The following is a 15,933-nucleotide window of genomic DNA, read 5'->3' on the forward strand; positions in this document are numbered from 1 at the left end:
GACCCTCCCCTAAGATGCATCTGATGCAGATTACTTGCCCGTGTCCCCCACATGGGCCTATCCGTACCCATCTTGTGTCTATCGTGGCCTTTGGTGTAGCCATCAGGGATCACACATTCTAGTTGGTTGTCTGACTGTCAAACAATAACCTGGCATTTTTTTAGACTTTGGAAAGATCAGTGTGACAGAAGACTTGGGACTAGTGGCTCGCAGACTATTTCACAGTCTGGCTCACCTGATTGCAGAAATTGACTTTTGACTTTTAGCAGAAAAACCTTCATCGAGGTTGGTTGCCGAATCCTCCCTCCAGAAAGCCTCTAAGTGAATTCGGACTTGAGCCGGCCATTCATGTTCCCTGTCCCAAACATGGTTCACTAACTCATCCATCCTTGTATCTGTGACTGGGAATCTTTGGCCATGGTCTATGATGGAAGGTTCAGTGCCATCTTTATGTAAATGTGCCTGGTGTTGCAGAATCAGGAGCAGTCGTGTTTTGAAGTATGCCCGGGGTAGCCCTTCATCCATGATCCTGTTGACCCGGAGTCTAAGAAAGTCGCAGCTGTTGCAGATGTGACCTGAATGAGTGGTCTGGATAGGTCGCACCTGCTTTATTAATGAGTTGATGATTTGTGACTGGTTCCCCACACAGCTCTTCTTTCTAGCCATTCTGAGAGCTTCGCTCTCCATAGATTTTGCACAGCCCTGCGTTCTCACCATGCATGTTAGACATAGACTTCCAGAGTGACTGACTTGCCCTGCCCTTGCCCACAGTATTCCTACAATTTCCCACAACATTGAAGGATGTTCAGTAGGTGGGATGGTTGGTTTGCTGTGTGTGTGTGTGTGTGTCTACCAGGCTGTCCTTGACCAATACTCTTGCCCCAGCTTCTTTAGTGCTGGATCTGTTGGTGAGTGCCACTGCATTCAGCTTTGGTTTTGTTTTTAATTGGTTGACTGCATGTGTCCCCTACATTCTGTAGTAACCCTTTGACCCTGAGCTTTGGAGAGCTGCCTTCTGGTCTTGAGAGTGCTAATAATCCCTTAAATCTCTCTCCTCGAACACCTGCTACCCCATACCCATCGAACACTGTTTCTGGATCCCTTGGCAGAGTTGGTTGAGCTTCTCTTGGTGCCATGGGAGCGGAGCAGATGAAATTTTAGCCTCATCCCAGTGAGAATTCTTCTCCAGAACTTTAGCCCACTCAGCCTCTTCCCGGTCTCTTTAGGGTGCTTACTTGCTCCCCTCTTGAGTTAATGCCAGGGGCCATGTCCTGAAGCCCTGTCTTTCTTTATACCTTGACTTGGAATGTGGGTCTTCACCCATACATACATAACCAGAGAACATCTCTGCTCCATATTGAAGGGGCAGCCAAAGTTTTGGGACTCCATCCAAATCAGCTAGAATAATAAAACTCTTTGAGGCTTACTTAAAAGCCAGATTTTAATGTGTTTTTGTAATTGACCCTTTTTGATATCTGTAATTTGTTCTCTGCTGGTTTTCTTGATGCCTGCTCTCAGACAATTCTTGAGTACACTGTATGGAATAATTACAGAACAGCCTTTGATAACACGAGGCTGTTCATCCCTAGATTGAACCTGCTCTCTCTCTGATGTATAATTTAGGTGCTGCCTTTCTTTCTTCTTTCTGGTTTGCTGACATAATTGACGGAGTGCCTTTGTGGATCGCACTTACCAGGGGATTTGAATCCTGCATTGGCTCATGCCAGGGTAGTTTGGCTTCTCCTGACTATGTATGGGTCAGACACCAGGCTTGATGTCATGCAGCCTTGCAGAGCTCACCCAAGATGTACTGTGGCTTTTCTGTGACCGTCTCCCAGTGGGCTAGGGTAGAGTCACTCCCTAGACACAGTTCTTTGCTGTAGCTGTTGAGGGTGTGATTTGAAGGGGGGGGGGGGAATCGGTATTTTAGTTCATCGTGTTTAAGTGTTTCTTTAGAAATGTGGGAACCGGTTCCAGGAATGGTATCGGCCGAGTTAGGATAAGCAGAACAGATAATGAGGGGCAGATACCTGGAAGCGGTGGGAGCTGTGTCCCCTTGGTCCTCAGGCGCAGAAAGTGCTGCAGAGGAGAGGCGGGATGCTTGCATAGGTGTGGTGTCTTCCCTCACTGAGCTGGATCTGCCTGCCACCGTGGCAGTGTCTCAGTACAGCACACCCCACACAGATGCCTGTGTGGTCTAGCATCCCTAAGACCGCCAAGATAATCTGTTTCCACACTGTTGAAGAAATAAATCTGCCCAAACCCCGCTGAGGGTGTGGTAGGATGGGTCAGCTGATGGGGCTTCTCCAGGGGCCCGTCTGTATTCCTGCCTGTCACACAGCACCTGAACAAAAGGGCCAGGATCATTTTGTGTTATTTCCTTTTTTCTTTGTGTTTGGTTTTCTTATTTGAATTTCCAATTTAAGATGCTGTTTGGTTTTACCCGTCCCTTTTTAATTAAATGTATTACACATTTGTGACTTCATTTGGTCTGCTGGGAGGAACAGGCTTGAATCCTATGGTCCACAGGTATTCCTGATTATTTTCAATAAGCTGTCATTTGAAGGCTCCCAAACTTACATCTTAAAAATGGGATTCATAATGTTGCTGTACATTTTAATTATATGTTGAGTTCAGGCAATTATGCACATTTCCAGTAATTAAGTGATTAGCTGCAATTACTTTGGCTGTGTAAATAAATATACAATAGTCAACTAGACGTAGCTCAAAACTCTACAATACAAACAAATGTCCCAGATCATGCTCAGCATTGTAAAGAAATGCTCAGACAGGAAAAGCCAAAGCCATAGTCTGCAGGCGATAAAAATCCAGTTGTGTCTTATTTGGGAATAGGAGCACTGATCCCGCCTGTGGACCTCCAACCTCCCTGCTCGAGGTCACCTGGGGAGTAGGTTCATTGTGTCACCCATTCCTGGACAGGCTGGTCTAATGCAAATGCAAGGGTTCCTTTGTTCTTGTCTGTTTCTTCCTGAGTGGCAGTGCTCATCACCCCACCTCTAATGTGGCCTCTTAGCTTCTCCACTGGGGCTCAGGGATATGTGGTGCCATTGGAGACCCCAGCATGGGGTGTCCTGTTATATTTCAGTTTGGTCTTCTGGTTGCTGTTTTTGAAACCACCACTTCCAGTAAACTCTGGTCACGGGTGCCCTGATTCTATTGCTACTTGAACTCAGGCACCCTGCCAGTGCTGGCCAGGGCCACCTGGTCATCTACCCAGCCTGGTTTCTTACTGGTTCATTTTCCTCCTTCTGGTCATATTTAGGACAGTGGTGATTTCCTATAGAACAACCAGAACACTCACCTTAGCTATATAGTAGGTATGCAGGCAGCCATATATCCATGGGCTGTGGTGAACCAGACAATAGACTTGGCCCACTGTGCCTTGCCCTTCCCTTTCAGTGTGCTGCAGTCTGGCTTACGTCACACTGCCCCTGTTTGATATGACCGGAGCAGTGGTTGAATCTCTTGCTAAGGCCCATCTGCTTTGACTGTGTTCACGCTTCTTCTGTCTGTATGTAGAGAGCATCCGTGTGCCATTGTGATTCTGTGGCTTCCTTGAAAGACTCTTTGAAGGTGGACTGAGCTTGTAGGTGGTGGCTCTCCCTACCCCTTATCCCTCTTTTCACGTGGCTTGCTCACTCCTCAGAGAGGCTGAAACATTCTCCACATCCTGTTTAGAGGAGCATACGTAAAATATGATGCTTCTCTCTCCCACTGGCACCTGGGCCATGAGACACACGGATTCTCCCAAGATCTACAAAGAGAGTGGACACTCTTTCTTCCTGGTCCCATGGAAGAGCATTGCAGACCATGTCCTGGCTGTCCATCACACACACACACACACACACACACACACACACACACACACACACACACACACACACACACACACGTCTCTTTGGAGCAGGGTAAATATGCTCCCTGGCCTTACTGCTCTAGGCCAAGAAGTAGTGAGAACTGTTTTCTTACTGTTAGTGGTGAAAGCTGTGTGCTTTTTATTCTTGGCAGCTGACTGACCCTGGCCCACAGTTCTAATTCTCGTGTTCCTATCATTTGAATAAAAGTGGCCTCAAGCCCCACCCACCACATTTCCTGTGGCTCCTTTCCCAGTGCTTTATAGAATTAACACCTTACTTTAGTAAAGAACATTGGGTACACAAGAGAAAAGGCCACATTTTTTTTAAGGCAGAAAAAAAAAGGCTGCATTTCAACACAAACTCTAGATCACTTATCTTCAAAGAAGAATGAGATTTAAAAAAAGAAAGAGCCGAGCACAGCCCGTCCACATTTAAAAGGAAGTAGGCACAGCTTGGGCCTATTTTGACTCTGTCTCAGCTGGAAGGCAATGTGTAACCCACTGACCTCAGCAGCACCGCTGGCTATGGGAGGTCACGGCCGTCGCTTTGTCCTGGTTTCCACCTTTATTCTCAGAGCTTCGCTGGTCCTGTGCCTGGAGGCCTGGCTCGTCAGAGCTTCCACATCACACGTGTTTCCATAGTGTCCCAGGTTGGGGCCAGCTGCCCACATGCAGCATCCCACCCACCAGGTGAGCAGGAAGCTGCATGGGGCCCTGAATAAGGGCCAAGATGGTTTGTCATCTTAGGCAATTCCTCTCAGTCACCGGTCTGATAGTCTTGTAGTAGTTTCACAGCTGACTGACTTGTTGTGAGTGAAGCTCGTGGGGGTGGGTATTTTCTCTCTTGACCCTCACCTTCCAGGTCTCTTTCCTAAGCTAGAATCACCTCCTCTATTGCAGAGTTCGAGAACAGGCTGTCAGCAAACGCCACTCACAGCTCTGTGCTGGCTACTCAGTTCTTTTCCCAGTCAGCCCTTTATTGGCTTTATCTTATATACACCAGTACTTTGCTCGAGTCTGTCTGGGCGACAATGTTAGATCTTGGAGTTATAGACAGTTCTGAGCCGCCATGTGGGTGCTGGGAATAGAATTCAGGACCTCTGGAAGAGCCGTCAGTGCTCTTAACCACTGAGCCATCTCTCCGGAGAGGTTTTTTTTTTTTTTTTTTTTTCTTTTTAAAGGGTTAAGGTTACATCCTTGAAACTCATTAGCCTTCAAAAACTGGACCTGTCCTCTCCTTTTCAGGTAGCATGAGATTTCTCAGGAAATCAGTACTTTCTCAAATGCTGGGAAGAGTTTGTGTTTTGTTTTGTCTTTTTAACAACTTCCAGGGTATTTGGGAAAGACTGTCCAAACACAGGTGTTTCTGTGTAGAAAACATCTGCCGCAGTAGTTAGAGCTGAGACTTCAATAGTTTGGCTTCCAGACAGAACCAGCTGCAGGTGCTGGGAGTGAAATCTGGCCCTCCTGGTTCTACTGCAGAGAGGGCACCACCCTCCTAAATGCTCACACCTTCACACTGTCTCAGGGGCTGCCTACATCATCGCTGGCTTCTTAGTTCTACTTAACCCAGTGTCTCAGATGAGCAGTTCTGCATCGTTTACATTTTCGAACTTGGTCGTTAACAAAACCCCTGACAGTAAACCGGTAAGGCACTCAGAGCCAGGGGCTTGGGGGGAGCCATGCCCAGATCTGGTTATGTCTGGAGGAGTCTGGGGTTTGCCACATGTATGTCCCCACTACAAGCACCGCGCATTGGAGTTAGCGCTGTATCACGCCACTGTGGAGGTGAATACCCAAGCCAGCACTGAGCAGTTGCCACTCTTTGAAGGCCACAGATCCAGCTGTGACTGCAACATAACACCTCATCACCCTCGTCTTTACTCATCAGTGGGCATTGCCGGTACCTTCAGATACGACGATACCTAGAAACTTCTAGAATTACTTTGTTAAGTAAGTTTCCCCTTCCTCGGCCCTGAAGGGCACAGTGGCCCCAGCTTTGGGAGTTCTTTGCTCATCCTTGCTCTGACCGATGACCCTGGACAGGATCCTGACTCTGCATTCCTCAGTATTCGGTACGGTGTCATCGTCACTACCTGTGGTACTCGTGCAAGGCCAGATACATATTACATGTCCCCCACATGTTGGAATGGCAACTGGGCGGGTGCCTTGTCTTTGAATTCCTTGCTTGAAGGGTGGGTGGTAACCTGGGCTATCTATCCTGCTCTGTCAGCTGTGTTCTCTAGCCAGTTATGCATCAGAGACTAGTCTCCATAAGGTAAAATCCCCCTTTCATGGGATTTTTAGTGCTCTGCTTTTTAAAAAACAAATAGACAAACAAACAAAACAAAACAACAACAAAAAACCCCAATAAACCCCTTCATGGAAATGGAGACCACAAAGCAGATCTGGACACAGATGTTAGCTCCTTTTCTCTATCCGTGTATGTGTGTGTGCACGCTGGTACTCCTCACCCCCCATCCCTGGCCTGTCTGCTTGCTGGGATGGGGGGGGTCTTCTGAATAGTGCCAAGTAGAGAACCCTGCAGACAACTTCCCCCAGTTCACCTTCCCGGACCCCGACAGACTAGTAACTACTATCTCCTTCAGTGAGCTGGCATCTATGGTGTCCCAGGCATTGTGCTGTTTCCCGGGCTCTCTTTCCTCAGTGAACCTGCTTAGAGGTGGAGAACTGTGAACCCCGGCTTGGGTGTGTTCTGACATAACCCCTGGCCCCCTCTCTGCCTGTCACTGGACACAGTGTGTCGTGGATATAGGTTCCAGACACTGGCCCAAGAAGGTGTATTAGCAGTTCGTGTGTGTCTACCTGATGCTTTACAGTTGATACTTTGCCGTTTTCCGGTTTTCATTCTACTTGAATTCTGGGAAGTTTCTTTCCATCTAGTATGACACGTGTGGCAGTGGTGCCAGCACGGTGGTCCATAGTGTTTGTGGTCATGTGTTCAGGTTCACTGCACAGTGGTCCAGCCTTGGTCACAGCTACACTGGGCAGGTGCCATTTGTGGCTTCTTGAAGGCTGGTTTGGAGGGATCAGAACTCCTTAGGGAGTGTGACATGGAATTTGTTTTGGATATTGGGGACTGGACATGGGCACTGTGGAAGGATGGAATGACCATAAGCCTACTTCATAGACATGGTGCTGTATCCAGATTCCCACCCCAAAGTAAGTTTTTCCGAGGTTCTCACATTTGATTTTTTTTCTTCTTCTTCTTTTAAATGGCTGGTGTTTGTCTAGTTGAGAAGTAGGTGAGAGCGCAGAATTGTGTGGTCTCGTGACTGTGTGCAGTTTACATGAACTCATTTAAATACACTTCTTGATCGCCACCCTCAGCTTATTTTGTGAAATCTGTAACACAAAAGTATTACAGGGCTGGCGGCAGGGAGGACAGGTGCTTTGAACATACCCACAGGCAGAGATGGGAGGCACAGTCCTGTTTTTCTTCCTTGGTGGCCAACCCTCTGCTCAGCCCCATCCTTGCCGTTGTCTTACAGTGAGAATTCCAGGTCCTAACCCACACTTTGTCTTTTTCCCTGTGGTATGAAAGAATCTATCCTACCATCTAAAGGTGGAGAGAATTTGGGTTTGAGCTATGTAACCTGTTTGATCTATAACCAGAATCCTAGAAGCCAGGTTCCAGTGTTGGACAGAGTCCCTGCCTCCCAGAACACCTCCCCTTCTGGAATCAGACCCAGGGCTCTCCTGTGCACACCTCCATTTGATCTGTTGTAGCTGTGTGCTACTAGATTAATGTCTCTCGCAGAGGGAGGGATTAGGACTGGATAGACAGCTAAGTAGTCCCAGTTTGCTTCTCTTGCACTTAGTGAAGGGAGACTGGTTGGGGGGCTCCCCCAAGAGGGATGAGAGAGAACCAGGCTAGGATGGGGGTGGGTGGAATCAGACTCAGGGGCAAAGCCATGTGGGATCATTCCAGCTGCCTGTTAGGCCTGGCTAAAGCAAGCAGCCGGCTTCATCAGTAGGACATGTCACATGGAACAAAAGCTTTAGGGGTTTTATTTAGCTCCTAATCCTCACGCTGCAAGAGCTGAGGGCCATGTGAGCACAGCCCGTAGGAAGGGGGCCCAGCCAACTGGAGCACAGCCTCCTGCCCGGGCTAGAGAGGCGCACAGGACAGACCTCGCGGGCTACCATTGGGGAAGTGAGGCAAAGTTACCGTGAGTCTGCTTTTCGCCTACTAAGGTTTCAGAGGATTAATAATTTAGGTCGTGCCTTGAAACAGAAACCCCCAGTTGGTTGTTCCTGCCATCTCGGAAGGGCTCGCGTCTGGCCAGGTCTGGTTTTGATGTATGTAATTGAAGATTTATAAAGAAAGGTTTCCTCTCTGCCTTTGCCGTAGTCATTTGCTCTGCCAATGCCGGTTCCCAGCAGGCACATCAATATTGGCCGTTCTCAGAGCTGGGATGCTGCTGGCTGGTATGAGGGCCCTTGGGAAAATGCTGGGCCTCCAGGGAGGAGAAGCTCTCTGACGTATGGCCCTGGAGAAGGGAACTGGTGTGAGCTGCTAAACCACCGCACCCAGGACACTGAGTCCTACCTGTCCCGGGAAGCTTTTTATAACTCACTGGCATCGAGAAAGGGCTCTGTGCCTGACTTCACCTTCTACGACAGCAGGCAGGCAGTGATGTCTGGCCGTGGCTCTGTGCTGCCACAAGACTACTATGGAGACCCATCCAGGGGCACCAGGGTACCCAAGGAGCCTCCCTTCTATCGGGACCCAGGAACCAGCCGGCCGGTGCCCAGCTACGGAGTGCTTGGCAACAGAATGCCATGGGAGCAGGTAGAAGGCCAGTTACCTGCTCTGCAGGATGCTGGCCACTTGTACCGGGAATCTGGGGGTAAAACTGTCCCGCATGGGCAGCGGACACACGGCAGGGTTCCATCTCCTGGGAGGTATGGAAGGGAGCAGCCTGATGCTAAATTAGGGATAGAAGTACCCACCTATTCACCCAACTCCAGTCAGGTGTACAGCGATATCTGCGAAAGACCCATTGACTCTACCCCTGCCAGACAGATGGCCCCAACATGCCTGGTCGTGGACCCCAGCTCAGGTGCCCCTACTGAGAACAGCACGAGGGCGGCCCCGGGTGCCCTGAGCAGAGGCTATGGGCCTACCCGAGAAAGCATCCATTCAAAGCTGGCTTATGAGAATTATGAAGCAGACTTGTCTACATTCCAAGGACCTGGGGACAAGAGGACCGTGTACTCTGAGTTTCTAGCCCTGCTGAGGGCCGAGGGTGTGACCGAGGCCACCGTGGCAGCCCTGTTACAGCAAGGCTTTGACTCCCCAGCTGTCTTGGCCACCCTGGAGGACGCCGACATCAAGTCTGTTGCACCCAACCTGGGCCAGGCCCGTGTCCTGAGCCGCCTGGCCAGCAGCTGCAGGACAGAGATGCAGTTTCGGAGACAGGACCGGACGGGCCCACCGCCCCGCAACCGGTCCAGTAGCTTCAGCCACCGAAGTGAGCTGCTGCCCAATGACATGGCCTCACTGAGCACCTCAGCACTGCAGTTTCACCCTGCAGGGCCTTTGCAGGCACCCTCTCCCAGAGCTGGAGATCTAGGTCGACGCCCCTCCAGTGCACCTTCCCAGCACCTCCTGGAGACAGCAGCTACTTACTCCGCCCCTGTGGTGGGGTCCCAACCCCCCCACTTACCCTCCAACTCTGGATATAGCTCTCCTACCCCATGTGCCCTAACAGCACGGCTGCCCTCATACCCTTCACAAGCCGGGGTAGCCTTGACTGCTAACCCAGGCCCCTCTGTCCCCCTTCACTCAAGCCCCAGAACCGCCTACTCCACCTCGTACACAGTGCCCATGGAGCTGCTTAAGAGGGAGCGCAGCATGGCCGCCTCTCCGGTGCCCAGCCCCCACAGCAGCCCCCAGCTCCTGCGGAAACCCGGAGCAGCCCCCGTGGAGCCGCCTGCCCTGCCACCAGTCAGCCAAAGTCTCCACACACCTCATTCACCGTACCAGAAGGTGGCCCGGCGGACGGGGGCTCCCATCATCGTGTCAACCATGCTAACTCCAGAACCAAGTAACTTTCTGCCTGGGTGTTCAAAGGGGGCAGGGGAAGGAATGGAGGTTTGGAAGGGAATAGTACGTCCATATACCTACTGATTCTGTTTAAAGAGCAGATAATGTCTGTCTTGTCTTACCCCAGTTCTGCCCTGCCAAAACACACACACACACACACACACACACACACACAGCATCAGTGTATCAGTGTGAATGTTGTCAGTTCCCTACTCTTGAGTTCCGCAGATTAGCATATCAGGTTAAGCCCCAGTTTGTTTACAGATACCTCCTTCTGGCGCTGAAACCCAGTTTGTAACCCCGAGAGAACCAGAAGCCATTCTAAGTGACTGTTCTGTTTTATACACAGGAGGGGTGGGTCTTTGGCTCCGTTGGATAGCTTTGGGAAAGTAAGGAGCATCTGATGGAATGTCTCTCATAAGACATTCATGGACCATTTGCGGGTAGCAGTGCCTGGTGGCTGCGGCGCCCCTCTGCAAGGCCACAACACAGTATCAGAGGCAGGGATTTGCTGCTGCTGCTAAGAATGTGTCTGTTTCCACAAAGCAAATGTCGAAATCCCTCAGACGTATTTGAAAAACAGGTTTAGCCTCTCATTTTAGAAAATACTTTTGGGAATTCTGCTTGTTTGTGGGGAAGATAGGATGCTAGGTGGTTTTCTTTAAAGCAGAAGCCAAGTGTGCGTCACCGCCTGCTTTTCACTGGACACTGGCTAAACTTCTTGGTGGGCATCCCGAACAGACTCTAGAATCCTGAAAGATCGGTTTTCTTCTTTTCTTCTCTCCTTTGCCCCTTACCATACATAGTTCAGAAAAATCAAATCATTTCTATTAATTTTTTTCTATTGTTTCATGTGTATGTTCCAGTGCTTGTATGTATGTATGCATATGCCAGGGCTTGTGGGGTGGAGGGGGGTACCAAATCCCTTGTATTAGAGCTACAGTTAGCTGTCCCATCAAGGTTCTAGGAACTGAACCTAGGTCCTCTATAAGAGTAGCAAGTGCTCTTAACCACTGAACACCCAAAGATTAAAAATGTAATTTAAAATATGTAGTGCCTCAGACAGGGATCGTGGAGTAAGAAAGACTTTTTTTTTTTTTTTTTTTACAGAATCCCCTAAAACAACCTTAGATTGAGTCTAGTCTTGTGAGCTCTGAGATGGGTTATTTTTGTTTTGTTTTTTGTTCGTTTTATGAGGATGACATAGAGCTAAAGTGTTAGCCCTCCAGGAACCTTGTTTTTCTAAGGGAGACTGGCTAACAGTTCGGGTTGTGATTTTTTTGTTTGTTTGTTTGTTTTTGATTTTGGTTTTTCTTGCTATTCTTGTCTAGTGATTTTGACTCCCCCCCCTTTCTTATTTTTTTTAAGTCATGATTATGCATTTTGACTTTGAAATCCATGTGTGCGGGGGGGGGGGGGGGGTGGTGGTCAAATATTTTTTTTCCTGAGGGGCCATGCCTTCTTTCTTAGTCAAACATTCTTTCTTTGCAACCAACTAATTTGCATGGCGATGACATTTGTTGCTCCAGTAATTTCATCTGATAATGGCTGGGCTTGCAAAGCGGATCTGAAAACATATTCCTTAATTATGTGTTGCTAAGCAACGGAAGGGTTTGGTCATAATCACAGAAAGATTATCTCCTCATTGAAGTCCTGGAAAGGTTTTGCTGAAGGAGAAAGTCCTGCAAAATTGTCCCCCCTCCCCCCTCTTTCCTTTCTGTTTATTTTTTATGGCACCCAAACAGAAAACGCTCACTATTTGGGTATGGGGTGAGGAATATTATATAAGTTGTTTGGAGTGTGATTGTTGACACACTGTTTTACAGACCCAAGGATATTGATTTTTTTTCTATTTCATTTGCATGGCAGCGAGCCAGTGCCAAGCAAGTCTGCAGTCGGAAGTCTGCCAGCAAATAAATTTCTCTGTCAAATGATCTACCCCAGAGCAGCAGTTGTCATCCTTGTTCCTTATCCTACATTCCGTGTGGCATTATGACTCTACCCTGTTGGGGCTGGGGGCAGGGCCTTGGCTTCCTGGCTGCTGTTCAGCTGCGTGAATGGCATTTGCACGATAGGTTTCATGGAGTCTACAGCCGGATCCGCGTACACCGAAGGCACAGGAGACTTCATGGAGCATCTCCAGACCTGGCTCCAGGCAGAGAGGTGCTTAGCCCCAGGGAGGACAGTGTTAGACCAAAGAGAAGCATAGAGACCTGCATTGCTGGGCAACCTGGCATCCTGAAGTGGAGTCGTGTGTGTTCCTCGTTAGCAGCTGGGTCAGTCAGCTTGACTGATTTTTTTTCATTTTGATTTCACCAAATCTGTTGGTTTCCACTCAGTGTGGAGGGTCCCAGAATGCCTGGGAATTTCTTTCTTTTCTTTTCTTTTTTGTTTTCCTTCTTTTTCTGCCCTTATGGTGAGGTGATGTCAACTGTTTGCAGAGGATTATTTGGGGACTTTTTTCAGGGTCTTATTTGGCTCCTTAGACAGTGTAGACATGGATGTTGGCTTTGTGTATGTATGCAATCAGCTTCTGTTTGCCAGTCTTGTCTAGCCCATCAGACAAACAGTTCAGAGAAGCGAGGTGAGGCACACGGACACACAGGCTTATCAGCCAGACAGAGCTTTGTGAGTGACAGACCTGATGGGCCTGCTCTCCATCTCACACTGACGTGGCCAGCTATCACAGGCCACTAAGCTTTCTGGCAGTGGCTGTCACATGTTGTCACCCGTGGCCAAGAGTCTGAGCCCCTCTCTCTGCCAGATACCAAGGGAGCATCATACGAACATTGGTATGGGGGCTGCCATTTCCCTATCTTTTCTTCCCTGAATCCAGCAAGGCATACCTGTCAAGGGCTAGGCCCAGGGATCAGTTTCTTTTGTGACAGAATACAGCCTCACACACCCTACAACCCAGCAATGCCCCCGGAGGCTCCGTTCTGTTGTTCTCTAGTTTCCCTTGCTGTTACTAAGGACTCTTAAGGTCAGTTGGGGGAAAAAAATCTATGGCTGTTTATACATGTGGCATGCCTCCGTGGCATCAGAATCAGGATGGTGGCTGTTCCCACAGGACCCCAGTAATTTCCTCAAATATCTGAAGCTTTCTCTGTTTGTTGTGGATGGACTCTTTGGTTTGGAAAGGTGCTGAATATGCTCTCTCGGTAGAGCAAGCTGTAGGAGGACGTGTGTGTGTGTGTGTGTGTGTGTGTGTGTGTGTGTGTGTGTGTGTGTGTGTGTGACTCTCTGTAGACCCCTGTGGAGTGCTTGCCTGTCCTGCCTGGTGCCTGAGTCAGGACTACACTTGGCCTTGAGCTGCTCTGGTCACAGGACTGAACTCTTCCCTGGATACGAGTTGGGGGATTTTATCCTTACAGTGAAGAGCATTCTCCTTTGATTAAATGGAATGTAAGCTGTTCCTTGGTCCCGAGAGAACCAAGGTCAACTACCAGCCCCTGTAACAAGGAAAAGATTAAATAGATATATGGGGGTAAAAATCAGAGCTGGGGAACCAAGCCAGAACACAGAGACCATTTCTAATGATGCTGTACACAAGGGAGATTCTTGTGGGAGCTTCCCAGCATTCAGTGAGGGGAACACCGGAAAACCTCACGTTGCACTGAGGCTTTGACTGCTGGAAGCTTATTTGAATGACCCTGATGTGTTTTCCTGACCGCCCAGCTGAAGTCGGAGGTGACTTTCTCCTAACCTCTCTACAGTTGCAGTCTTGACCCTCATGTTAGAGATGTTGGCCATTGTTTTATTGGCCTTTTTATTCCCATTCAAGCTTATCCAAGCCCCCTTCCTTGTCGCTTCCTGGGCCCTGGCAGAGTGGTTTCCCCCTCTGCAGTTCATCTACAGACTGGAATGGTCAAGAGGAGCCCGTGTGGCGGCTGCTGTTTTCAGCTGGCCTCCGGTCCTAGCTCCTTTCTCTGTGTGAAGACTTTATTGTTATGTGCCTTTGATACAGAGAAGTGAACGAGGTGCATTCTAGTGTTTTCCGGCACATGGGGACTTGAGCCTCGAATACCTTAGAAGAAAAGGTGACTGGGAAAAGGAGAAGGGAGAGACCCTGGCCAGCTGCTGTACTTGGTGAAGTCATTCCGCTGGCCTCAGGGATGATGAGCCTACGAAAGGGGTCCTCAAGAGTCTTTAGAAAGTTAAGCATATGGGGCCTCTTCCTTCTTCTGCTGGCCCAGGGGCTGCCTTAGCTTCAGAATGACAGTAACATCTGTGCTTATGGGCATTTGGCCTTGGTGATGTAGAGAGAGGAAGCTGAGCCAAGTCTGCCTGGCTCACTGGCCCCCTTTGGCCCCCTTTGCAAGGGCAAGAGAACATGTGTTCCATTCCCAGGGTCACCCATGAGGCTCCTTCATTTCAATGGACACGGAGCCCACAGACAACCCTCTGGCGTGAGTAGGCTGTGGCTCTCTCTCACTGTGCCTTTGTGAACTGAGTGCATGGGCTCCCGGGCCATTGCCATCCCAGTTGCTACTGCCTTTAGTTAGACCTTTGCATAAAAGGACCTGCAGGTGCCAGAAGAAACTGGCACATCTTCACACATCCCTTTGGCTAGCGAAGGCTTCCCTTTCTACCCCCTAGTTTGTACTGAAGCCCCTGTGCTGGGCATGAGGACTCGGCACTTACTCTCAGCCTTCATAAGGAGAGGCAGAACATGAAAGCAGACCTATAACCCTATACTTGGGAGGCAGAAGTGTCACTATAAGTTCTGGTCTAGCCTGGGCTACATAGAGAAACCTAGAGTATTATCAACGTGAGATAGGGAAGATGCTGTCTCTGTTCAGGGACCACTACCTGTTGGCTCTGCAGCTTTCTTTTCTGTTTCAGTCTTCGAGTGTGTTTACCTTCAGCATCCTCGCCATTGCCTTGGGTGCTGCTTTTAGCATGTGAGAACTACTTCTTGTGTCAAGGGTACCCCCACAGCACAGGGAGGTACCTTATGAGCATCCAGAGCTGCAGGGCCGGCTGAAGACCAGAGCAAAGCCACTGGGATCTACCTGCTTTGGCTGATTTAGGGGCTTGAAATTTTGTATCCTTAAGTTTCTTCTAAGGCCAGGAAGGATGTACTTCTGAAGCAGCCAGGTCTTACTCAGGGGGCCACACGGGGGAAGGTATTTGGTGGTCCCTGCATGCAGTCCTCCGCAGTGTTCCGTGTTACTGTGCAATTCCACAAGCCTCTGCTGAGGTGGCGGTTCCTTGCTGGTTGGTCACTAGCTTGCAAGAATGGTTTTCCACTTTGCTGGCCTATGCACAGCTCCATTCATCAAATCTGGTAAATGAGTCTCACGACAGGAAAGGGGAGAGAGGGGTCTGGTACACATGTCCCCAGGCTGCCCTTTCTCTACAAAGCTCAGCTAGTAGGCCCAGGGAGATGGAGCACATCTCTCATCTCTGGCCCAACTGAAAGTGGAGAAAACAGATGTGCAGTAAGGGTAAACACCCCAAGTACCATGGGGGGATTTACCAGCAGAAATATTCTGGGAGCCCTGATTGGCAGGCACCCACTTTGGAATCTGTCCTTCGGTGCCTCCCTTTATCCTCTCCTACTAGTTACTGTATGGAAGCTAGTCCCCTACACATCACTGAGCCTGAACAAGAATCTAAAGTCAATTTGACCTAAATCCCGCCCTTTTCTGTAACCTTGAAAGAATTCAGCTTGCATCTCTTTTAAATGATTTATTCATTCTTATTCTATACAGTGGTGATTGACTGCATGGATAGATATGTGTGTGAGGGTGTCAGATCCCCTGGAACAGGAGTTATAGACAGTTTTGAGCTGCCATATGGGTACTGAGAATGTAACCCGAGACCTCTTTAAGTGCTGAACCATTTCATTTCTCCAGCCCCCTTCAGTAAGTGGGGATGCTCCTATAACCCACATCCACGTCAATATTGTAAGACTGGCTTGATTCCGTAGTTTAAGACCATGTGGACAGGATAGGGCCACTGTTTCCTAACAAGTGCA

At 49.1% G+C, this 15,933-nt stretch overlaps 1 protein-coding gene across 4 annotated transcripts in view; it reads left to right on the forward strand.

Moving 5' to 3' along the window:
- CTBP2 (C-terminal binding protein 2) overlaps positions 1–15,933 on the forward strand; it is a gene marked incomplete at its 5' end in the record, with an annotated part of 126,125 nt that overhangs the window by 94,529 nt on the left and 15,663 nt on the right. The window contains one exon of one of the 4 annotated variants that reach the window (XM_080912536.1): positions 8,268–9,951. The exons of the other annotated variants lie outside the window; for them this stretch is intronic. Within the exon in view, the coding sequence (XP_080768662.1) occupies positions 8,268–9,951 (1,684 nt within the window). Of the gene's footprint in view, positions 1–8,267; positions 9,952–15,933 lie in introns of those variants that run through there. 4 annotated transcript variants of the gene reach the window in all.

This window comes from Micromys minutus (genome assembly GCF_963924665.1).
Source record: "Micromys minutus genome assembly, chromosome: 2".
Classification (NCBI taxonomy): domain Eukaryota; kingdom Metazoa; phylum Chordata; class Mammalia; order Rodentia; family Muridae; genus Micromys; species Micromys minutus.